A 25,388-nucleotide genomic window follows, 5' to 3' on the forward strand; every position below is an offset into this window, starting at 1 on the left:
GTTTGGTATTCACTTCCTATACTGGTGTTCAAAACCTAAGGACGAACACTATCTCTGAAGATTACAACCTCATATTCAGATGAACCAACTTCTGGCAATTTGTATAACTGATGATTTTAATTAGAAAGTGGATACACATTTAAATTTTCAAATTGTGTGCAAAGGAGTCACATAGTATGTGACTCCTAAGCAAATTGTATTTGAAGGAAACTCTTTTTGTGAAGGAATAAAGTTGTAAACTTGGATGTTTTGTAATGTCTCAAAGACATTGTCTAGATGATTTCACAGGGTGAAGCTTTATTGGAAAGCTTGAAGAAGGCCACAGAATTACTGATGCTGTGTTGCCATAGAGTTTGGAATCTCACATAGCATTATATCCAGGCTCTGGACAGTGTTTCAAACTGGAATGTGTTCCAGATGTTTGCTTAGAGATCGCCCTCACTCTACCATGGAGCATGAAGACAGATTTTGTGGCCTTTTTCAAGCTTTCCAATAAAGCTTCATCCTGTGAAATCATTTAGATAATGTCTTTGACATCATCTAGATGATTTCATCTATCGATGCACCATAGCAGATCAGCTTGCAAGTCGACTCCATTCAAGCACAGGTATGCAGATATCTTGACAAACTGTGGCAAGATGTCTGTGACAAGTAGGCTTATAAACCTGAAACCCTGTAATCTGCATCCCTTTATCCACAGCTCATTGTAGAGCATGTTTTCAATGGTGTTGTATCTATAAAATTTGCACAAGACACCAGTTGACTAATGTACTCTTTACGGATCAGAGTCATTTTAGTTTTTTCTCCAATTCTAGATGACACTTGATCTGCCCTGAAAGTGGTGCTGCTTTCCATTGCGAGAATGTTATTGAAAGGGATAGATACAATGGTGCTGAGCACAGTGTGAGGGGCATTATGCTAAATGGATGCACAAAGTTGCAAGTGCTGGAAAAAAGGACGATGACTGGTGAACGATGTTGCATTGACGTTCTTCAACATCATGTTCAATTATTTCGTTGATGCTCTAGGCGGAGAATTCATTTTTATGGATGACCGAGGATATTAATTGAATTTGATTGGTTAGCATTCTTCCCAAATCTCAACTCCATAGAACACGTTTGGGAAGCAATAAGTGATGCATTGCTGCTCAAAATTCCTCTCCAGAAAACAAACAAGGCCTTATCCTTGCTGTGAAGGAAGAGTGGGCTAGTTTGCCTCAAGAACTCCTGAATCACTTAGTGCTAAGCATAGTATGGTGTTGTGGGAGCTGCATCGCAGTTCGGGGTGGACATATTCCATGCTGAAATGTCTTTCAGCATAGTTTTCTGTAAGCACTGTACATTAATTCCTCAACTATTTCCTCAGGAAATTTGTAACTTCTGCCAATGTCTACATTTGGGTGTATTCATGAAAATTTTTTCATATACTGATAAAAATGTAGTTTCTCCTTAGCTTTTAGTTACCAGTGTACTTTGCTGTTCTCCAACAGGAACTAACTTTTTTGTTTGTTTGTTTTTTGTCAGCTGCCTTTTCTAATGACAAGAAGAAAATTCCTCTGTTTTTCTTTAACATAATTATTTATGGAACTGCAGGAACAGTCCCCTAAATAGTTGAGTTGAGTTTGTATGGCTTAAATTGTGTTAAGTTTGTATCGTCTTAAACTAAGAACAAAATTATGGTATAATATGACAAAGTGTCTTGCTGGGTGGAATGTTATCATGAGGAAAATGGTGGGAAGCTGTTTCCTCAGGAATTGAATCATGGTGAACAGTGAAAAATCAACTACTAGAATAAACTCAACATCAGCAGAATTCAAGTAGTCAATGTAAGAAGTGTCAATAGAATAAAAGAAGTTCCAGAATTATAGTACAATTTTGACATAGTGTTACAAGACAATAATTAAAATAGGTATGATTCTGTATGTAATCATCATAATATGCATGTTGGGCAGTAGTGATCATGGAAAGAAGGATATATATCTACAATATTCAATGTTAAACATGCAAATAAGCTTTTAATTGACAGGGAATTTTATGTAGAGTGATGTGGGGAATTGGCAATGGCAACAGTTGAAGACCAATGTTAAAAATAAAGATATTAGGAATGAACTTTATTATTACTATTTAGAAATTCTTTATCAGAACTAATCTTAGGTGGTATATTTAGTTAAACATAATAGAAGAGGAAAGGTTAGCAAAAAGGTGTTTGATGCAAGTATGGCAAGAGGAGGACCAAGATCTATGTGGATTGATGCAATTAGAAGTGCCTTAGATGGTTGAAATATAGGATCCAACAGTAACAAACTTAGAAAGTTTACATTATTAGTGTACTATTATAATGTCTTGTACACCCTTTCAGGATACATAGGAATTTGATGACGATCGTGGTTATTTTATTTATTTATTTATTTTGGTACAGTACTATTCCTGCATTGATGACAATAGCAACTTAGAGCGCAACACTTGTGATGTAGATTAATGTAATGATTGCCAACAGTAATGATACTTTCTGTTTTTAGGACACCATTAAACAAGAATAATACCCCTTTTTCAGATGCTAGAATACTGATAGTTTTTGGCATGGTTTTCATTGATATTGAAGTTAGTTAATTATCTAGTATTATTGGAAAATGACTGGAGTTTAGTTTATGAAACTAGCATATTAATATTAAATTTCAGCAAATTTAACAGGAAAAAACAAAAACAGTTTTTTTTAAAAAATTCCAGGACATACTAATTTATTTTTTCTCCTTTAGTCGCAAAAACCCATTTGGGCTTTTGGTTCTGCCAGATAAAAATGGCAAAGCATCAGGTGAACTTTACTGGGATGATGGTGATTCACTGGGTAAATAGGTCATTTGTAATATTTAAAAGTATTTAATCACTGTCTTTATTCACTAATGCAACAATGGCTTATAAAAAAAACTCATAAGCCATTTTTGCATTTTTCTGTAGTTTTAATTGTGATTGATTGTCAATAAAAAAAATATTAAAAAAAAGTACCATCTACTGTTCATAGTATTTCTGTTAACAGTTTTTTCAGTATAGCGGGTCAAGACAAGCACTGGGGAGGTAGTTGAAATTCCTGATGGATAATCTTATTCTTTTAAGTAATGGACAGATGTAATTTCTTCACTAAATGTACTCATTTTTCCACTTGAATCTAGTCTCCTGGTTAAGCAATATTTTTGGTGGCTTTCTCAAATGACTATCATTATAAAATGTCATTGCAGATATAGTTAAATTATGGATAAGCTTAATATTTGTGCTAAATATCACTCATTGAGTGATATTTAGTGCAATTATTCAATTTTTCAATGTTTGTCTCAAAAATGAGGCAAACATTTGAAAAAGATTTGTCTTTGATTTTTGGCAGTTTAATTCACAACACAAAAAAGTGTGGGAATTGTAAATATTATGGATCCGACTACATGTTATAGCCAAATATTGAAAGTCCAGAGTTATAAACGGTCAGAAGCTCATTCTGCAGATGATGGATGTTGGGTTCTCATAGTTCTCATCTGTAAAAAGGAAAAAACTGAATGTGAGAATTACAGAGGAATTTCTTTATGTTGTGTTCCACTTAAGAGTTACACAAACATACTTGAAAAGCAAGAATTCGTAGTAACATAACAAAGATCTGTACTTAAGCTTTGTAAATCTGGAAAAAGCACATGACAAGGTGCCCAGAGAAAAGTGTTTCAAAATGCTGTAATTATGTGAGTAAAATGGAATGTTATACAGAGCAATATATAGTCTATATTTCAGTTGTAAAAATTGGAGGAAATACAAGAAGATGACCATGTAAAATCAGATATAAGACAAGGTGTACACTTGCACCCTTCTTATTCATCATCTGTATGGATTGCATTATGAAAGAATGTTTTATTAAATCTGATATTAGAATCAGAAATTATTATTATTATTGCATGACACCTCCAGGGAGTTCAAAGACTCATCGAGGGAGGGCATCTACTCTATGGCTCTCTTGTCTCCACCAATGCCATCTACTGCCCACCACTAGCACTTCCACAGACAATCACAAGCATCCATGCCCACGGTGGGATTTGAACCCGCAGCCTTTTGGCTGGAGAGTGGATACGCTAACCACTCGGGGCCAACCAGGCCAGAAATATCAGACTTTGCTTTATGCAGATGATGTTTTACTCCTAACCAAATCCATGGTGAGTCTTCAGGATTCTCTAACTAAATTGAATAATATCTGTAACCAATTTTACATGAAATTAACAATAAACATACCAAATTGTGAAAGAAAATAGGCAAGAACATAGAAAACGTCAACTGCATTCTGAAATAAAATCAAGTAAAATATTTATATTTCTATAATGTATGAATAATATGAATTTAGTAAAATGTGAATTCAGTGTTTTATTTGATGAAAACATACTTACAGTATGTGTTCCTGGCACACTCTGTGAAAGAATTGCAAGGACAGTTGAATAATAGCCAGCCTAGTTGGTCAAGTTAACAGTATCTCCAACCATGCATTCAAAGTCCATTGTGATGGATATTTTTGAATATCTTTAAATAGTGGGTGACTTGATTTTCATTGCTGTGAGATTATCACACAATATATATATATATATATTTATATATATATATTACAGAATCCTAAAAAAGCTAGAAGCTCTGTAGAGTAGGGTTCATGGATAATCCAGGAACCCTGCACAATTACCTGCTAACTGACCCATGTCATTAAAATGTGCTGTAGGTTTCCAATCTTTTGTGAGTAAAATTGACATACAAAAAAAAAATAGTCCTTTTTATGCAAGTATATGTTACAATTAAGAAAAATTAGCACTTTATTTTTTAACTTGTAACTGTAAAATATGTGTGTTTAATTATTCATGTTTGATTTCAATTACTAGTTCAGGTCTCCAACTAAAAGGTACTATAAAATCAAACATGAATTAATCATATAAGTTTTACAGGGAATATTTTTGAAGACATTTGAAGTCACCTTCAGTTGAGTTTTTGAGAGGAAAAATTCTGTTTTATTATCCTATAGCACATGCAAAGTAACCAGACAACACTTACAGACATGCAGAATGGGTTAAATGACCAAAATTGCACTTATAAAAAAATTACAAGCTTAAATCTCTGGTGCAAATTATTCATTCTCACTATTTTCTTTTTTTATGTAAATCCCACATATGATAAGTTGAAATAATCATACATTAGTACATCAAGTCGGCTAAGGGTGAGACACTCCAGAACTTTGCTGTAAACCAGAGGTCAACTATGTGCTGCATGCAGCTCTTTAACTTTTAGCCTACAAAAAGCACACACCACAAGCATTTCTCTATTTAGTTTGCCTGTGCATCATGAGCGGAGCATACATATTACTGCAAAGGTTAATCGTTATGGCAGTGGCGAGCATAAAATAGTTAAAACAGGATATCCAAAATTGAGGATTTGTAGAGGCAGAAAGCTGCCTTTGCAATTCTACACAAATGAATACAAAACCAAATTGTATTTGATTTGATGCATGGAACTACATCTATAAATTTCAAAATATTTGCATTTGGACTTCTCTCAGTTTTTTGTTTGACTTATTTCTGCGACATGTTTCTCTCAGCATACTTAAAGATAAAAATTATGGCATACTTGCTTGATGTTGAGAGACTCATTCAAGAAATTCAGCTGCAAAAGCTACATTAATTTGTACCTAATTGGATGTTGTTACATTTTTTCAAATATATCTCTTTTTTTTTTATTTTAATTAAACACCTTTCCACTGTTCCATTTCTTAAAAAACTCCCTCCTACCTTGAGCTGAGTTTTTTTGATTAGATCAAAAGTGGCTCTTCATTTAAAAAAAGGTTGCCAGTCCCCTGTTATAGACACTAAGTAAAACTTTTCAAGCCGCTTCAGGTTCCAGTAAGAATAGTGATAGTCTTATACTTGGTGATGAAATTTATCTCTTACCTAAAACTGCCAGTGAATAACATATAATTACCAACAATAGTTGTTGGTTCTGTTAGCCAAGTGAATTGCAGAGGACTGGCAACCTTTTTTGAATGAAGAGCCACTTATGTTTTGCAGTATGCTTGCAAATGTTCTGTAGTAGCTTGAAAAACTTCCATGTTTGGTCTTAAGAACAGAATTTCTGGATTAACTAACCTTTAGTCAGCTACAATACTAAATGTGCTATAGGTTTATAATCTTTCATGACTGGGACTCAAAAATAAATAAAATAAATGAATAGTATTATGCCTAAAATTTTCTAATCTGCCTGAAACAAACATTCAAAAATTTCTGCTACCTGACATCATAACATCCACCTTTTTAAATTTACATAATTTACAATTATGTAAATTTTATTACTGTATAAATACCTCAATGTTTCATAGTTATCAAATCTGTGCCTTCTTTGAAGAGATTGAACAGCAAAGTACATGTGCTTATGCACCAAAAACATAAATAAGAAATATAGTATGGCATTGACATTTAAAATTCAATACTTGATGATTTAAACTATAACATATATGAAGTTGATAAGTGCATATTTTATCTTTTATTGCAACAATTACTGTGTAATTTTTATAGCTAGCATGAACCGTTCATTATGAAACAGAATTCGTTATCTGTAATGAGGCTTAAGATGTTATGGGAGTGTTCTTTGTTGCAGTTTAAGTGTCTTGCCATGTCTTTTATCAAGAATAGTTTCTTCAAAGAGATCCTGGTATTTGCAGTTAGAAAAAAATAACATGATTGATACATCTCATTAAGCATGTCTTCTTGATCATATACATTGATGGAATCATACACAGATTGACATTTGATTTCATAAAAGCACTTGATGTTGTTGTCATGGATGTGGAATCTTTGGAAACCTTAAAGTTCTGATTTGGTTTTAAGAAGGAAAAAAAAAAAAAAAAAATTTCTCCTTTAACTTACAATTAATTTTTTAAACGTCTACATTCCAGTGAATTTATTCTTTATAAAATAAAATAGAATGATAAATATGAAAAAGAAATCAAACTTTTCTATTTCTGGGAGAAAGCCTTTATATAGCCTGTAAGGAATCAGAACAAGCTGAAACTTCTGAGTCCAATCTATATCTTTCATGGTGTATCCTCTTATTAGGTATTTATTTTGATGTTGAAGAAATAATGAATTGATAATTTGGGATTCACCAAACAGTATTCTATATTGGCTACATATATATTATGAAGGTGCAGCATACTCAGATATGTCAGCTGGGATATCATCCTGTTATACAAGGAGATCCCCGCTGTTTTCATCAGGGAACTAGAGGAAGTAGCAGAAACTCAGCTGTTGAAACAACCTCAATAGAATTAAAGATAGGCACTTAATGTATGAAACATCACTGGAAAAGAAATGAAACTAATAGAGGAACTGTAGAATTAAAGACAAATTTCAGCATGGGAAATTGGTCAACGAGACTTATACTAATATGAAGAAAGCTGGATTTTGTTGGAGACTCAGATGAAATCAGAGACAATCTGCAGATTAAAATCAATCTCAGACAGAAAGATATTTTAGGAAGATTTAGAGAAAATTACAGCACTAACAAATACCAGCTAGATTTCTGCTTGGAACGCAGACTTCTCTTCCAGAATAAAAATGTCTTAATTCACATGAAAGAACACACACACACACACACACCAAACAAAAAAGTCTTATTGATTATGCTGTTGTTAATAGCAATGATAATGATTGGTGATTGGTCTGACATACAAGTGTGTACAGAATTCAAAATAGGAAGTGACCACCTCCTAGCATTAAACAGGATAAGAGTGGCTACCCTGTTGAAAACATAAATGTGTACTAAAGTTTTAAAAGTAAACTCGAAGAACTCTCAGATGGAAACAGTAGACTCAATATATAAATATTACTGTGGAAAAAGAAAAGGAGTTTGAAAACAAGAAATAAACCTTAGAGACTAAGTGTGCAAAATCAGAAGAAAACTGATTGACTTAGCTTGGGAAGTATGTGGTGAAGTTGTTTGCAAGAATGGGAAAATAAGAATTCTATGGTGGGCATCATAAGCTAAAGAAACAGTTCATGGAAAGAAAAAAATCATGAAATGCTCTTAGGCAACATGTATTCTTGGATTTTTTTTTATTTAGCTTTTTTATGCCCTTTGCATGATTCAAACCCACAGTCTCTTGGCTGGAGAGCAGATATGCTAACCAATCGGCCAAAGGCTGTCAGTATTCTTGGAGTACAGTGTTGGAAGAAATACAGAAGATTAATAACATGAAGATAGCAAGATATTTTTTTTTGGCTATTAAAATGATGTCTCTTTGTTTCATTTAGAAATGAAAATAAGAGTTTTGAATGTCTGGATTGTCCTGAGTGCCTTCCTTCTGGATATTTGACATGATTGTTCTATGATTTATTATATTAGATAACAAATGATAGAACAATCATAGCAAATATCAGGAGGGCAAGTGTTCAGGAGCACATATCAGTACTCCAGGTAAAAATGCAACCCAAAATGTGTGAAAGTCACCTAGAGTAAGTGATGTTCAACTTGAAATGCTGAAATGTGGTAGTTTAAAAATTTTGCAGTTGCTACACTGCGTAACAAGGCTTGGTCACATACTCAAATTCCAGATGGTTAGAGTAAAACTTTCATGAAACCAGTTTATTAAATAAACTGGAAATAAAACCGATGTAAGAAGTATAGAGAAATTTTCTTACTAATAATTTCCAGAAATATTTGTTTTCTAATCTTTTTTCAAACATACTTGAGAAAAGATTAGAAAAATTATGGTAATATCATGGTAAATCAAGTGTAAGGCATGATTGTATACTCTCATTACTGTTATTTATAATATTTATAAACTACATCCACAGTACTAGTGTACTATAGATGACCAACCTCTCATGGATAGGTTCTCCATTTATAAAAAACATGAACTACATCATTAGGGAAAGTGGTATTAAACCTGATATTCAGATAGCTTAGTTTCTTACGTTACACTGATGACATTATCCTCTTAAATAAATCTACTACAAATCTTCAAGAACCTTTAGTCCAATTAAATAATTGCTGTTAAATATTTGATGTTAAAATCATAAAAAAAGAGACTGAAATACTGAAAATAGGGAAAACAGAAACTTTCAACTGCATTCTCAGTAGTCAACCTGTATAACAGGCCACATATGTTTACTAGGTAGCATATTTTTTAGTAAAAATGGCAAATTAAATGTGGAAATAGATAATAGAATGAGTCTAGTATAGTAGAAGTCAGTCAATAAATGTATGTGCAGTTAGAGAGAAATCAATCAATACACTTGCAGTATACAAGACAATTCAAAGCAATTTTAACAATGGATTGCAGAGCTGGATTAGAAATAAAATAGTTGAAAGACTGACAATCTTAGATATGAAAGCTGTGAAGAAAATTAGTTGAATGAGGAGATGGTAGAATTACATTAATAATGTTATATCAGAAAAGACCTTGAATTATTAATATTCAGGAATAGGTAAAAAGAGCTAATCAAAGTGTCAAAAGTGACAGGAAAATTATCCAGAGGAAGATCAGGATTACAGGTGAGTTAATGTAGTTAGGAGTAAAGGTAACAATAAAATAACAGTACATAAAATGATCAAATTAGATATCTAATAAATAGTAGACAGTTATGAAAAAAGTTGATTGGAAACTAGTCATGAAATTTTTGTGTGAGCCAGTAATATTTCAGCAATATCAGTATAATATCTAAAACATTCCTTAGGACACTAGAAAATTATATTCTTAGTCTTATTTCATTACTTCTATTGTTGAATGTTACATATAGTAAATGGTTTTCTTTTTTTCTTTATAGATACATATATAAGAGGATTTTATAATCTACTGAAATTTTCATTGGAAAATGTAAGTTATTTTGATTTCATTTCTCTTTCCACTAGAAAAATTTGTGCAACTTTTTTAACAACTTTAAATCGCGAAATATGTGGGATTTATTTTGTATGTTCTGTTATTGACAATTTTAATGTCAATAACAGAACATACAAAAATTGTATGTCTGAATTAAATATTTTTATATATATGACTGTAATTAGCTGCTCTTGTGTCTTAGAAGAAAGTGAAGGAATCGTGGGCAAACAATTCAGTGGAACATGTCCCACAAAAATGCATATAGAACTTGAGGTATAAGGCGAGAAATAGAATGTCCTATGTGAAAGCAAATCTGTAAGAAAAGGAGTTGTTGATTAACTACGTTTCCCACTTCTGAATAGCATTAAGTTTTGGGAAAGTTTTGATGTACTATCTGCTATCTCACATGTGTCAGCAGCATTTCAAGGGTGGACAGAATAGGAATTTATATAGTGTTAACAGTTGTACAAGTGGAAATAGTATCTTGAGAAGAAAAGGCCACCATTTTAGTGGCTCAAGAAGTTATGGATATGATGTGATATACTTGTGCTAGGAAAAACTAGATATGTACATCAGCCCAGGAAGAGAAATCTATTCTTGTTTGACAATCTGGGAGTTATTAATGAGAAGTGAAGTGAGAAATCTCTTATAAGAAATGAGACTTGATGGGGCTTTGTCAGCATTGAAATTCACAAAGTGATATATCAGTATACCTTAGGTTGTCATCATCTTCATTGAAGAATGACAAATGAATTTTTGATTATGGAAAATCTTGAAACTTTGAACGATTATGCATCACATGGCTTGTTGAATGTAGAAGAGGAATGGAGTATACTGTTATTAATCAATGAACGAAGTTCATTATATATAAGAAGAGGAGAGTGAGTGAAAGCACAGAGCCCTGTTCTTGCATTGGGGAAATCTGAGTAACAGAGGCCATTTACTATGACACAGTGAATGATAAGTGAAGAAACTGCTATCCAGTTGTGAAGGTAGATTATAAGATGGTAACTTTGTAAATTAGCCTCTTTTCCAGATGATATCACATACCCTAGAAATGTGAAAAATGAATTTCACCACCTGAATTTCTCCAAAAACCTTTTCATGTTGTATATCTAAAGATGGATAAGGCTGACTAAAACATCTGCTTTGGAGCGAGAATGTCCAAATCCATATTGATGATCACTAATTAATTGGTAGATCTCCAGGTAGTGAAGAAGTTTGCTGTTGATTATCTTTTCCAAGAAAATCCCAACATTTGATATAGAGATTCAATTTCCACCCCATACATTGGAAATCTCTCCATCGAAATTGCCTCCCTACTCAAAAGTCAGTAATATCAGAGTTGCTTATATGCCCATCCAAACCATATATAGCCTTAGCTTCTTTTTATCCCCAAAAGACAGTAACCTCCTATAAACATCTGAATGGTTACAGAATTTCATGTTCTCGTGTTCTACCTTACATAGGTCAGGCATGCAAAGTTTTGAAATAAGACAAAACAATTCTTTGATTCAGTGTGAAATGAAAGGAAGTTTTCTTCAAGAAACTGCCTTTCGCATTGAATTCAAAGTATCCACTACCATTGCTCACTTACATGGTTCCCTCAGCCATATTTTTGTGCTGCCTATGCATATAAATATGAAGTAACTATAGCTTGAATTGATTTGTCAGTGCAGATGAATGTGCTATACTAGCAAGACCTTAAACTGTCTTTTGTTAGGCTTTCTTATCACCATATTTGCTGCATGCAGTACGCATATTTGGCTCATGATGCCTTTTGTTTGGATGCTTCATCACAGTCAATGTATGAAAACTGAGGAAAAAAAATTTTGAGACACTCAAAGTACTTACAGATTTGTTCAGAAGGAAGTCTTCAACACCTTAGCAATTATTGTAGGTAATGGCATTTGGTGTGAAAATTTCAAAGAAATTAATTTAAAAAATAGTAAAATATTATTATTATTATTATTATTTGTCACCTCCAGGGAGTCCAAAGACTCATCGAGGGAGGGCATCTAGTCTACAACTCTGCTTCCACCACTCACAATCCACCAACTGATCGCAACTACACCAACGCCATCTACCGCTGACCACCACCACTACTGGTATTTCCACAGACAATCGCAAACATCCATACCCATGGCAGGATTCGAACCCGCAGCCTCTTGACTGGAGAATGGACACGCTAACCACTCTGCCAGCCAGGCTGGCCAAGTGGTTAGCGTGTATAATATGACAGAGAAAGAGTGAAAGAATGCACAAATTCAAAACAGCATATTCCAAGGGCCACATTCGTTAATATAGAGGTAATGTTATTGTCTCTGTATTAACGAATGTAGAGGTAATAACATGTTATGTATATATTATGTATATATTTGTCGATAAGAAATATATTATGTATATTTCTTATCGACAAATGTGAGAAATTCACCTTAAGGGCCATTAACCTGCTGGAGAGAGGGAAGCATAGGCTTTACTGTTTATCAGAAAAGTATATTATGTCATCATTTTATATATATATATATATATATATATATCAACCCCACACACCGTAGGTCTCAAGAACTATAATATAACAATGCCAAGTGAGCAAGTGATTAGAGAAGAGAAAAAAATCTGTTAATGTGTTTCTCAAAAAGTTGGAGGTTATATTTGTTGGCGAAGCAGTATGGAAAAGACTTTTCCAAAGAACAGGTATATGTGAAATGAAGGAAGAGGATGACAAGTTGGTTTGGTGCATTTGGAGCTGAACAATATATGGATGTGAACTGGTAGCTCCCTATATTTGTAATGATTGTAGAGAAGTGAAAGAATGGTAGTTCAGTGGAGAAGCATCCATAAAAATACCTACAGAAAAGACAGTACAGAAACAGTATGGGAAAGCAATTGGAGGGAGTCATTGATAGAGAAAGCGATTATCCATTAAGTGAATAGCTCTCTTCTGAATACAGTCATTCATTCTAAGGGAGATTTTTGATATGCCACCTCAGATGTGAAAACAGTTTTAAGGTTGGTTAGATTTGGAATTTATAAAGTGTTGGGAGTTAAGCAGATGAGAGGTAATGTTTAGAATGAGAAAGAGTACCAAACCTTTTGGAGATTGACAATCTACAGACATAATGTGTTTGTGTCATGATAGGCTAGATGCAAAAGTCAGACCAAGAAGAGAAAATGGATTTTAGTTGGCAAGCAGAATGTTATTAAAAGGAAGGGAGAGTGTAGTTTGGTCCTTCTTCAGGGAAATATAGTGGGATTGTGTTTGGGTAGCATTAAAATTTAGTCGGCTATCTTCACCCCACTTGAAAATAGCTAAAAGATCAGTGCTTAAGGAATTAGCCATAGATAATGTTAAAGCTCATGTCATCTGAGTACTACAAAGCTTTGTGTTTGATAAAGAGTAATGGAGTGTACCGTCATCAGCATTAAAGCTATTAATAGGATTGGATATAGGAGTGGGAGAAAGTCGTTGATGTATAAGAGAAATCGTGTAGGTGAAAGATATAAGGACAATTAACCTTTCAGTGCCATTAATCTGGCATTGATGAGATTAATCACAGATTAATCTGTGATTAATCTCTGATTTAAATCACAGAGAGGAAACCATCCACTATGAATTGACCAGAGAAGAAGCTGGCATTCCACTCACAAACAGTAGGAAGACTAAAGATAGCAGCTTGGAAAAAAGACCATGATGCCAGAAATATTATTTGGGTTGTTGAATAGTTTATGAAAAATAACAGTGATATATATTTATCAAAAGTGAGATTTTTACTTAGTTCATGTGTGCGAGTTCTGTAGACAGTTGTAAATGTTTAGTAAATTAGGGCAGAACAGGCATCATCATCTTCCATTTTCTGTCCATGCTGAATGAAGACCTTCCTCAAAGTCCTCCATTCAGTTCTGGCTTGAGCTTTTCTATGCCACTGAATTCCAGCCATCTCTTTCATCTCATTTTATCTCATCCTCCAACCATCCCTTTGGTCTTCCTGTAGCTCTCTTTCCATCTCTGGTCAGATATATCAACCTTGTCAATTTTCGAGTGTTACTTTTTGCACCATTTGGATCTTTTAATGGCTGTTATGTCTCTCACCCTAGTCTGAGCTCTGATCCAATTATTGCACTTTCTATCTGGAATTGTAATACTGAATAATGATCTTTCCATTTTCCTCTGGGTAATCCTCAATTTATTGGTCAATATTTTTTTGTCAAAGTCCACATTTCACTTCCATATATAATGACTGGAAGTGTACAACTGTCGAATATTTTTCTTTTGAGGCAGATTGGGATGTCCATTGAGTGCTTCAAAGTTGAATATCCAAGTTGAATTTCTATACATAGAATTACTATATCAAGCTCCATTTGTATTGGTTTTTTGGTGATGTATTTATTATACATTATTTTTGTTTTGTCTTTGTTCATATTTGATCCTTTCTTTTTACTTTCTGCATTCAATTCACTGATTATTTGTTGAAGTTCTTCTGCAGAGTTTCCTGAAAGAACATGTTATCAGCGAATTGTAGGTGATTTAGTTCTTTCCCATTTATCATAATTCTTCTATTTTTCCAATCCTGGTTTTTAAAAATTTCTTCTAGGGCTGCTGTAAACAGTTTAGGGGAAATGCCATCTCCCTATCTGACTCCCTGGAGAGGTTAGGGTTAGATAATCAAGACATGCTCTAGAGACAAAACATGAAACTTCTTTAAGCCACTTCAGTACTCCTTTAAGCAAGCTGGTAGTTTCACACCAAGTGATGAAATTCATTTACCACCATCCATCATTTATGTATGATAGCACTTTTTGTTTCCCACTACAACACTGCTAGTTCTCTGTAATCCAAGTAGGCATTTTTGCATTTATTACTGTACAGTAGATTAGCAATCCAGTAATTAAGTGGTGGTTAAATGACAGTGCAGGAGAAAGAAAGAAAAGACAGAGTTGAGAATTGAAACTTCTTTTCTCAACTAACTGTTGGAAATTTCACCACCATGCAATACATTCAAAAGATAAGTTCCAAATATTTCCCACTTTTGGCACATAAATATTCATTTTATATAAAATATGTAAAAAATTATACTAAATTCAATTCACTTTATATTTGTTGATTAATTCTAAATACACTTTTTTTTCTTACATTAATGGATGTTTATTAAATAACTGTATTCTGAATAATCAATATAAGTATATAAAAAAAATTCCAGTTTATAAAATTGAAATAATTTTTATCATATTTTTGTTAGAATGTGGTAACTTCCAAACCTATGTTCAATGGATTTAACACCACAATGGTCCTTGGGGTATTGGTAATACCTGGAATTAAGATGAAACCTTCTGTAATAACTATTAATGAGAAGCAAAGCAATTTCTCTTATCTGGAACCTCATGTAAGTAGTACTTACTAAGTAACTAGCATGATAATGTAATTTGGATAGCTGTCAGTTTGACAGCTAGTAAATTCTGTTTCTGCAGTCACCATCAGAAGTCACTGCACAGCACAGCACTTTTGGATTGACCAATGGGTCTCAGATGTCACATTGGATAGTTTGCTTGTATTAAATAATCAATAAGAATTGCTTCAGTGATATGTGGAAATTTTAACAAAGGGCTCGCATCGTCGAGCAAAAAAAAAAAAAAAAAAAAAGAGCCTAACTTAGCCCTTATAATACTTTTATTGCGACTTTGTAAAACTTCTAACAGATATGATAATTCCTGTAGGATATCAATCATTAATGCTAGATCTTTTAAAAATTCCAAATTGAGAAGTCAGTTTAAAAAGCCCTTATGTTTATCGTTCGATGCAAAATGCTTGCATAAAGCTGGGTAATTTCTCCACAAAGCAACAGCCGTTCATAAACTGCAAGCTGCCCATCGTGGTCCAAACACACGGCCGATCTTTAAAATTTTGATACCATGATCTTTTGCAATCATATTTAATTCTCACTGATTTTTTGGTGATTGATGATGAAAAGCATATAATTTATCCATAAATATTTCTTTAATGTTTTTTTATCGAATCGTGTAATGCTAAGTGTAAACAATGAGCAGAATTCCAAATCACAACGTTGGGAAATTTTTGTAGAAGTTTGATTGCAACACCTGATTTGTTTCCTAACATTACACTAGCTCCATCAAAACAAAATGCAATGAAATGATTTTTTATATAGTTATCAGAAAATCAATATGAATTTAAAGTAGCAATTATAGTTGCATGTATACATTCCATGGTGATATTTTCTAGTTCTACAAGATTAATGAACTAGAAGAACAAGGCGGCTCGCAAAATTGGGAAAAATTTAACAAAGGGCTCTTGCGAGCCCCTTATAGCTCACCACTATGTTTAATGCATATCACTGAAAATGTTTAGAGATAAAGAAAATGAGGTATAGAAGTCACAAAGATCATCCTACTTTGTATACTTGGATGTTGTTTAATGGGTTAATATGACTCTTTCTGTGGTTTAGATGCTTCAAATATAACCCAACACTTTTCTAAGTCTTACAAAACTTGTTGGGTTATATTGTTTATTTCATTAAACCTGTTATATGTTTAGAAACATGTGGTCTCAGTACTGAAAATTAACTGAAATAGTATGGGTTATTTGGGTATTCGGATCGGCATGTGAATATATCTGTATAAGAGGATTGTTGATGGAATAGGAAAGGAAAGTGAATCGTGTAGTTATAGTTTTCTGTATGCCCCTTGAGGATTCGCTTCAGGAAATTGATGAAGAAGAATCTAGATGGTTTTGGGTGGTTTGCCTTTATCTACATCCAGTCCACTTCTTTTGGCTTAACTTTCTTAGCTCTTGTTTGGGTTGAAATTGAGAGGAAAATGGAATATACACACACAAAGAATATAAACGTTGGCAGTGTTTGCAATACTACTGTTGGGACTCCTTCCAGTAGTAGTATTTAGAAGCCTCTTGGTCAGCTAGTGAATAATCTTGTTGCCACAGAAACACCACCATTGGGTTCAGTCCATTATACTATCTTGTGGCCAGTCTGTGAAATGATTTTAAAGCTTCACCATTATAAAGAAGAAATTTTAAAAATATCATTCATGTTGCATTCTGCAAGAAGTGGGGAGAATGTAAACCAGGTCTTTATTCTCGAATCCAAACATGTTTTTTAGCCTCTTCCAGCTTTCAATAAACAAATTGGCAGAGATTTGGCTTTGGGAATGTAAAGTCAACACCTTGATCCCTGCCTATGTTAGTTCACTTCTGGAGAGTTTCCTCCAGTGTAATGGTCTAACCACTGTTGGTTGACCATAATATCTTAATAACAAAATCCTCTGCCTACTTTCACACTGTGATGACTAAGGTTGGAGACCATTTGCCTACCAATTTTCAAAAATTACGACTAATGAGTTCTGCCTACTGCTGTTGAGGAATGAAAGGCATTTTATTTTAATTTTATAATGAATGCTTAAGCTTTTGCTCTACATAGTAGTGAACTATAAATAACTCTGGTTCTATGAAACTCTGCTGAGATTTTTTATTCATTCTGCTGGTGTTTGATTAGTGTATGCCTACTGTATATTAATTTTTAAAAGATGGAATTTTATCCTTTTCATCTGAGAGCATTATATTTCTTATATATTTCTCAAAAAAAAAAAAAAAAATTAACACACAAAAAAACTTGTTTATATACAAATGCAAATTAATTCATTTTACAAAAACATCTTTCAGCAAATATTAGTTCATTTCTGGAGAGTTTCCTCCAGTTTAATGGTCTAACCACTGTTGGCTGACCATAATATCTTAATAACAAAATCAAGTACAGTTAGATTCACATTATGCTAGTATAGTAGTAAGTTCTTGCTGATTGGTTTATAATAATAAAGTGATTTTGTTCTACCATCAAGGTGGCTAATTAACTTAAAACTCACTGTCACACTTGCCATTAGGATGACAGCCTAATTAAATTTGTAAAATACTGGACATACAGTATTTTACAAATTTAATTTTCTTTCTATCCCTTTCTATTATTTTATTCTAGAAAAAAGTAATTTAAAACAATTGAGATCATAGATGAGAAATATTGAGTAATTGTCGGCAACATCTCAGCAGCCTATACAGATTGTGTGTCTTTTCTGAAACTGTGTGTGTTAGAGAGAAAAGATGAATCATGCCACGTGATCACTTTGTTTTTTTGCAAATATGTACTCATATGTTTTAACATGTATGAAAGATAAGGTGATAAGTCCACCAAAAGATGTTTTGAGTAAATATCAGCAAAATAGCTTCATTAAAATCTAGGTTTCTTGAGAAGAAAATGCACATCTGGTGCAGTCTATTTTGCTAGGGGATATGTTAATTTCTTAGAGATAAGAAATTAACACATCCAATTAACCAACCTGTACTAAAGGAATATCCCTCCAACAGCTAGTCGAAAGTTTACCTATGCTGGTAGCATAGCTATTGTCACCCAAGACTACCTTCGCCTTAAGGAAACACTGAGTAAAGATCTGTGCTCACTAAAAATTACTTTGAATACTGGGGACTATCTCCTAATCCCAGCAAAACTGTTGTTTCTGCTTTCCACCTAAATAACCACAAGGCTCATAGAAAACTAAAAATAAACTTCTGAAACAGGACTCTAATCCATGAAAGTAACCCTTGTTATCTTGGTGTCACACTTGACTGTAGTCTAATGTACCAAAAACATTTGGAAAAAACTAAGTTAAAGATATCTGCCAGGTCATAAACATACTGACAGGCATAACTTTAGGTTGTAATGCCTCGACTCTTAAAACAGTAATCCTGGCTTTAGTCTTCCCTGTTGCAGAGTATTGTTTTCCAGTGTGGAGCCAAAGTCACCACATAGTTCTTGTAGACACAGCTTAACATAACGATGAGAACCATTTCTGGTGCCTTACAATCTACTCTCTCACGGTTACCTGTTCTTTGCCACATCACACCTGCATGCTTCAGAAGAGAATAAGCTATCATCAAAGAAAGAAAGAAAAGCAGAAATAACATGTGTATTCCTATTCATCAAGATATCTCTTCACTTCCAGCATGCTTGCATCCAGATTTCCCATATGGCTCATAGCATTACCAGATGATGGGCTCCAGGACTGGTGGAGAAGACTCTGGAATGAAGTATCAAGTACCTGATCACAGATTCAACCATTGTGCCACCATGATTCAATCTACCTTGACACCTCTGGGGTGGGCTAAACATATTTAGGACTGGACAAGGCTACTATGCCCACTCATTACATCTGTGGGGAATTTCACAGTCACTCATTTGCATGTGGTGCTGTGCAAACATCATATCACTGATGACTGCCCCATACACTCCTTTCCTGGAGGCCTCAGGAATTTGCATTTACTTCTAGACATTGCCATCAACTAGTTAACTGGACTGTCATCCTGTATATAGTTTTGCTCAATCATTTCTTGTATTTCTCCCATACACTAAATAAATAAATAAGGAGACACTGAATGATCCATGGTGGTCAAAGAAAATGTTGCAATTTCTTTAGGCTCAGTATCATGGACAAAGGGATATTGCTGATGGTGTCAAGTATTTCCCTGAGGTGCAACTTGGCTGCCATAAAACAGGAAACTGTACCAAAGGCATCTTGAAATTTCAACTAATTTGGATAAATGCTCCTTTTTTAATAACAGTGACAAAATACTTGTAAAATATAAAATACTTGAAATAATAATAATAATTAGGAAATTATGTGCTGCAGTTTGCCTTGGGTGTTCTGAAATAGAAAAAGCAGGGCTTTAGTGCCGAAATAAAGAAAATATTTTCCCAATAATCAGAAAACATGAACTTAGTTCTAATGAAGAAACGCCAGCACATATCTTACAGATTAAATGAGGATGTGATAAGCCTTCTAAAATTGCAGAGTTTTACTTGAAAATTGTGCAGTAACACTGCTTTTAAGGTGAGAACTCAAATTTGGAAAACTAATCTCGCTTTATGTGCTGTTTTTGTAATGCCTTTGCAGAGTAAGGATTATGGCACTTTTTTATACCAAGATATCACTGTCATGTTCTTGCATGAATACACATGCTCAAGCAAAAACTAGAAATATAATAATCATCATCATTGGGAAATGATGTGCTACAGTTATTCTGACTTGGGTGTTCTGAAATAGAAAGAGCAGGGATTTAGTGCTGAAATAAAGAAAATATTTTCCCAATAACTGGAAAACATGAAGAGCTTAGTTCTAATGAAGAAAGGCCAACAGATTAAATGAGGATGATGATAATATTTTGTTATGATTGTATAAATTACAATCATAACAAATAAATAAATTACATGTTAGTTATCCTGTGGTTAATCTTAATATAATTGATAGCTTTAAATCAGATATAATTATAATTTTTAGCGCTGAATAAGAATTTGAAATATTACAGTAATTGATTTTGAACTTTAAAATTTATGTCTGTATATGAATACCAGTGATTCAGATTAGAAAAGTTTAATAATTTCATAATTTTTTTAAAAAATGAAATATTTGTCGTCGTCTTTTTTTTTTTTTTTTAGGTACTGTGGATAAATTGTGATGTATCACTGTTGGAACCAATAACTGTTAAGTGGCACTGATGCAACATATGATGTTCCTTATGCCAAAGAGTCTGTAAAAAATGTCCGTTATCCTTGTTATTATATTCGACACACTAACTTGTAATTATGTACTAAGTCATACTTGTTGATATTACTCATTATCGGCTGTTTGCTAAAAAAACAATAATAAAAAATCAAAAAAGGTAAAATTTATGCATAAATTTAGTAATCATCAGGATTTTAAGTAATGCAGCATTTTAAGCTGCTTTATGTAAAAGTTGACCAAAGTTAGATTTGGTTGTTGAAGTTAGAAAACTCTGAATACCAAATTTTATACAGATACACTTCAGTTTGTTTGTAAGTATAAATATGTGGATGGAGAAGACTATAATACTTAAAGAGAATTTTTTTATGAAAAACTTGTTAGAATTATTTTTGTATATTATTTATTTTTTTCTTTTATTTTTTATTGTTAGAAACTTTTTTTTGTTAGATCTGGTGGAAATATGTTAAAGTTTTATGAGAGGTTATTTGTGGATTTAACTTTATCTTCCTCTTAAGATATTAGGCTTGAGGGCTCTAATAGCAAAGTTGCAAATAACAAATTTTGAGTTTATAGAAACCTACTCAAGGCAGTAATTCTATCTGCATAGTTTGCTATGTCTGTCAACTGCATGTAGTCTTGGGGTGGAAGAAAAACCTGAGTTACCAGAGAAAAATCCCTTCACGGTATGAGGATAGCTAACTCAGCTTCATGTGAAAAGGACTTATAATGGTTCTTCACATTCTAGATAAGATTTCTCCCAAGTTCTTTCTAACCAAAGGACATCAAATGAGCTCTGGAGGTTCTCTGTTAGTTTTATGTATATATAAAAAAAAAATAAACTGTCCATGCTTTAGTTCCATATTCAAAGTAGAGAAGCAAAAGCACTTTTATAAATATTTATTATAGCCAGAAATATAATAAATATTTCATAAAATATACAAATCATTAATAAGGTTATTACTAGCGTGTGGAATTTGATTCAATTTCTCCAAAAGCAAAAGTTCTCTTGTATCATTATTGAATAGCCTGGAATCAGTAAAAGCTGGATGATCACTCTCCTGCGAATATTTTAATATTGTTTTATAATTTGAACATATGATATAGTATGCAAAGTCTGTGTTGCTAATATTTTTTAAAGTTTCAGCAAACTGAAATTAAATTTGTATTTTCATATTTAATTTGCATGTTTAAAGTGTTATACTGTAAAATAAAGATCTTAAATGCTCCCAGCAAATAATCTACATTTGCATGTTCTCAGCTTAACAGCATTTGAATGTATTATGTATTGTCCAATTGCTAGTAGTTAGAAAAATGTATAGACTATTCATGTGGTTTTTAAATGCTTATATTAATTGTGTTATTTCAGGTGTTTTTTGAATTATGCTTATCATTTACTTGTTTGGTAATGCATCAACATAAATCTATAGTGTAATCAGACCTACTAGTTTAAATACTGATTCCCATAAAAGCATTAGAAAATTAACAAAACAATATATTTAGAATAATATTAATAGCATTGTTTGTCTTAGTTCTGACTTAGGAATTCGGGGACTTTTTTTTATAAGTAGGGTGGAATAATAATTAGATATGTAGAAACTGTATCACAGAAAAGTAATGATGCTTATGTGATGCAAAAATGATATGCTAGAATATATTAATTATTATTAATTATTAACATATAATATACAGTAAAACTTACAGCTGTGCAAATGCAATCAGTTTTCACTATAGTAAGCTCATAGGATCACAGGAATAGTTTCTTATAGTAAATGGTTTGCTATAGTGAATGTCCTTTCAATTAGCACTTAACTATGAGATTTGGTCAACAGTTTTCAGTAGTTTGTTAACTGTGAGTTGCTGTTTGGAATTATAGCCAAAGCTAGTAATGCTATGATGCCACTGTATTGTGGATAAATTTTCTGGCCAATTTGCATATTTTGCAGGATGAAAAGCCACTTTCCAGGAGGAAAAATCTTGTCGTCACTGTATGAGACTAGTCAATTTGCCTTCAATCAGAATGCCAGTATTGTTAAAGACTGATTATGTCCTAAACAGGACTTGAACCTTTACAAAGGGCATTTTCATTACCAACTGAGTTTCTTTATTATGAGTGAGTTTTTTTTATAGCAGTATGTGCTATTTTGAGAGTTTAATTAATAGGCTACTTAATTTACAGCAGAATATATCCACTTCTATTTTTTTAATGTTTAGGAAACAGAAGAAGACTTACAATGTAAAAGTTAGGTGTTTCTACATTTTGAACTGCTTGATCTGTGTTGCAAATGCTGTTTTGTCCTATTTGAATTTATTGATATATTATATATACACACACACACACACACACAGCTGACCCTCAAACAACGTGAGGGTTAGGGGTATAGACACCCTGCATTATTCAAAAATCTGTGTATAACTTTTGACTCCCAGAAAACTTAACTTCTAAGAGCCTACTGTTGACTGGAAGCCTTACCGATAACATAAACAGTTGATTAACACATAGTTTGTATATTGTATGTATTATATTCTATATTCTTACAATAAAGTAAGCTAGAGAAAAGAAAATGTTATTAAAAAAATCATAAGGAAGTGAAAATACATTTACAGAAATGTACTGTATTTATCGATACCATAAGTTCACATGGTCTGTTTACAAGATGAATCATATGTCTGTCAGTACCTGCATCGATATTGTCTTATGTGATACAAAACACTTGCAGATGTTATTCATATTACTAATGCTAGACATCAAAAATGAAAAGATAATGCAAAAAAGAAATTATTCATATTTATTTACAGGTATAATGATTCATGCATTAATAATGAAGCAGCAGCAGTATCATTGCTTTATGGTAGCCTAACCTATACTAATGAATAAAGTGTGGTAATTTTTTAAATTATAATTAATTTAACTAATTAGTAAGTTATTTTATGCAGTTGTGATTTAATACTGCATCTTTGAATTTGTTTAATTTTCTCTTGACTGCAAATGCCACCATGTATGGTCTGTAAGTATTTGTGTGCATAAGTTTTTATAAATTTTAACTTTTTTATAAAAGATTTGTGCATATTTTATGCATTCATGACAACTAACTTAATTTTTTTTTCAATATTTCTAAGCTACATGGTTTGTCTCGAGTTTTTTCAAATTGTCAAAATCTCTAAAAAAATTTCAAGTATATTTATTCAAAAAAAAAACAACGTATAAGTGGATCTGTGCATTCTTCATGGGTCAACTGTGTATGTATATGTGTGTGTGTGTGTATATATATATACATATATATATATAAAGTAAGCCAAGTATTGAAAAAAGGAAGAAGTTAGTTGTTTAGAAGTAGCTGTGTTTCTCATTTTTATTTGTGATCCTATTATTGTCAGCCTAGTTGGTCAAGTGGTTAGCATATCCACTCTCCAGCCAAGAGGCTGTGGGTTTGAAACTTGGAAAGAGCATCTGTGACCCAACTGCTACTTTTAGCAGAAGGCTTTACACCCAAAATCCTATGGGGTATGGGAATGACCATACAGCATTCAGCGATGTCAGATGTGAATAACTAAATCCGTTATTGCTCTTGCTACTATATGCTAGAATTTCAAGTTGCAATTCACATCTCAATGATTAAAACTAAGTAAAATTAAAATTAAGTTCAGTAGTTACTTCTAAATTGCATCCAACTTCTTCCTGAGCACTTGGTTTACTTTTTAACATATATTTTTTATGGGATATCAGTTATTTATTTTTCTAGATGAAGTAGGTAAAACAGTCAAGGAATAAATTGTCAAACAAAATTAGTCAATTCATGTGAACTCTAGTGATTTCTGTGCATTTTACTTTCTTCTCCCTCCTTTACAACCCTACTCATGATCATATTGTCAAACAGAGAAATATATTTTTAAACAGTTGAACAATGTACTCTGTAGAGGTGCTGAGTCTCATTCACTTTTCCTCTCCCTTTCATTTTAGTATAAATGGCTGAATTATTCTGGAGACCTATAGCTACTTTATAAAATAATAATAATAATATATTTCGTCAAAATCAGTCAATTGTGCAATTATAGAGTGGCCAACTTTCACTTGTCAGATTGGGCTTAATTTTTCAGAGGACCTTAAGCTATATTTGAAACAACTGTGCTCCAAAGTTGATTTGAAATCAGTAAAATGATGGGGATTGTAGTGGTGTCTCAGCATATGCGCGAACAACTCCCCCTACGATTTTTTTTTAGCTGATTGGTCAGAAAATGTTTAGTGTCAAAAACACATATTCCAGATATGGACAAAATTAATCAAACATGCAGTCTACAGAAGTCTATAAAGTAAACCCCCGCTTCCCATTTTAGTCCAATTAGGCTAAATTTATCAGGGAATGGGCTTCAGCAGAATAAGAAACAGTTGTATTTTGATTTGAAACTGGTTTTGAATCCAGTTAAACAAAGGCCTGTAAGTAAGAAGAGATGAATTATAAAGCATTTCAAATTTTGGTCTTAATGATTTTTATAATAGTAACTAGTGACTTGCTAATACTTGGTTTTCAGAGTTGCTGCTGTGCCTGTCACCATCCTATTTCTTAATGCTCAGAGAATAAATTGAAGATGAATGATTTTCAAATCTGCGATGACGATGTAGAGATTTTTAATATTTCATTTTAAAAGCTATATTAAATATTATGAAAAACAGTGAGTTACGTCAAATTGCTTTCACAGAAACATCTAATGTGTTTTATACTATATTTTAAACATCATGAAATGATTTCATGTTTCTAAATATAGTATGCTGTATAATGGACATACTATCCTTCCCTAAACGGGAAGCAGGATAAAACCAAATTTTATGGGGACTTGTTTTATTCAAAACCAGTTACATATACAAATGCACATCTATACATTGATTTAATTGTACAATAGGATCATCTTTTGAAAGAAAGATGGTCTTGATTTCTGTGTAT

General features: G+C 32.8%; 1 protein-coding gene across 3 annotated transcripts in view; it reads left to right on the forward strand.

Annotated features, from left to right (window-relative positions):
- The window catches only part of LOC150097208 (lysosomal alpha-glucosidase-like), a 139,507-nt gene extending 114,457 nt beyond the window's left edge, over positions 1 to 25,050 (forward strand). For 2 of the 3 annotated variants that reach the window (XM_090407491.1, XM_090407492.1), the window contains exons 15-18: positions 2,756 to 2,844; positions 9,821 to 9,870; positions 15,114 to 15,257; positions 20,385 to 25,050. In XM_090407491.1, the coding sequence (XP_090263617.1) occupies positions 2,756 to 2,844; positions 9,821 to 9,870; positions 15,114 to 15,257; positions 20,385 to 20,444 (343 nt within the window). In that variant the 3' untranslated portion in view covers positions 20,445 to 25,050. Of the gene's footprint in view, positions 1 to 2,755; positions 2,845 to 9,820; positions 9,871 to 15,113; positions 15,258 to 20,384 lie in introns of those variants that run through there. The other variant, XM_090407493.1, reaches the window with a different exon arrangement.
- The last annotated feature ends 338 nt before the right edge of the window (positions 25,051 to 25,388 follow it).

The sequence above is a fragment of the Typopeltis vanoorti genome, chromosome 17 (assembly GCF_054136105.1).
Source record: "Typopeltis vanoorti isolate ZY-2024b chromosome 17, IOZ_Tvanoo_1.0, whole genome shotgun sequence".
In the NCBI taxonomy this organism is placed as follows: Eukaryota; Metazoa; Arthropoda; class Arachnida; order Uropygi; family Thelyphonidae; genus Typopeltis; species Typopeltis vanoorti.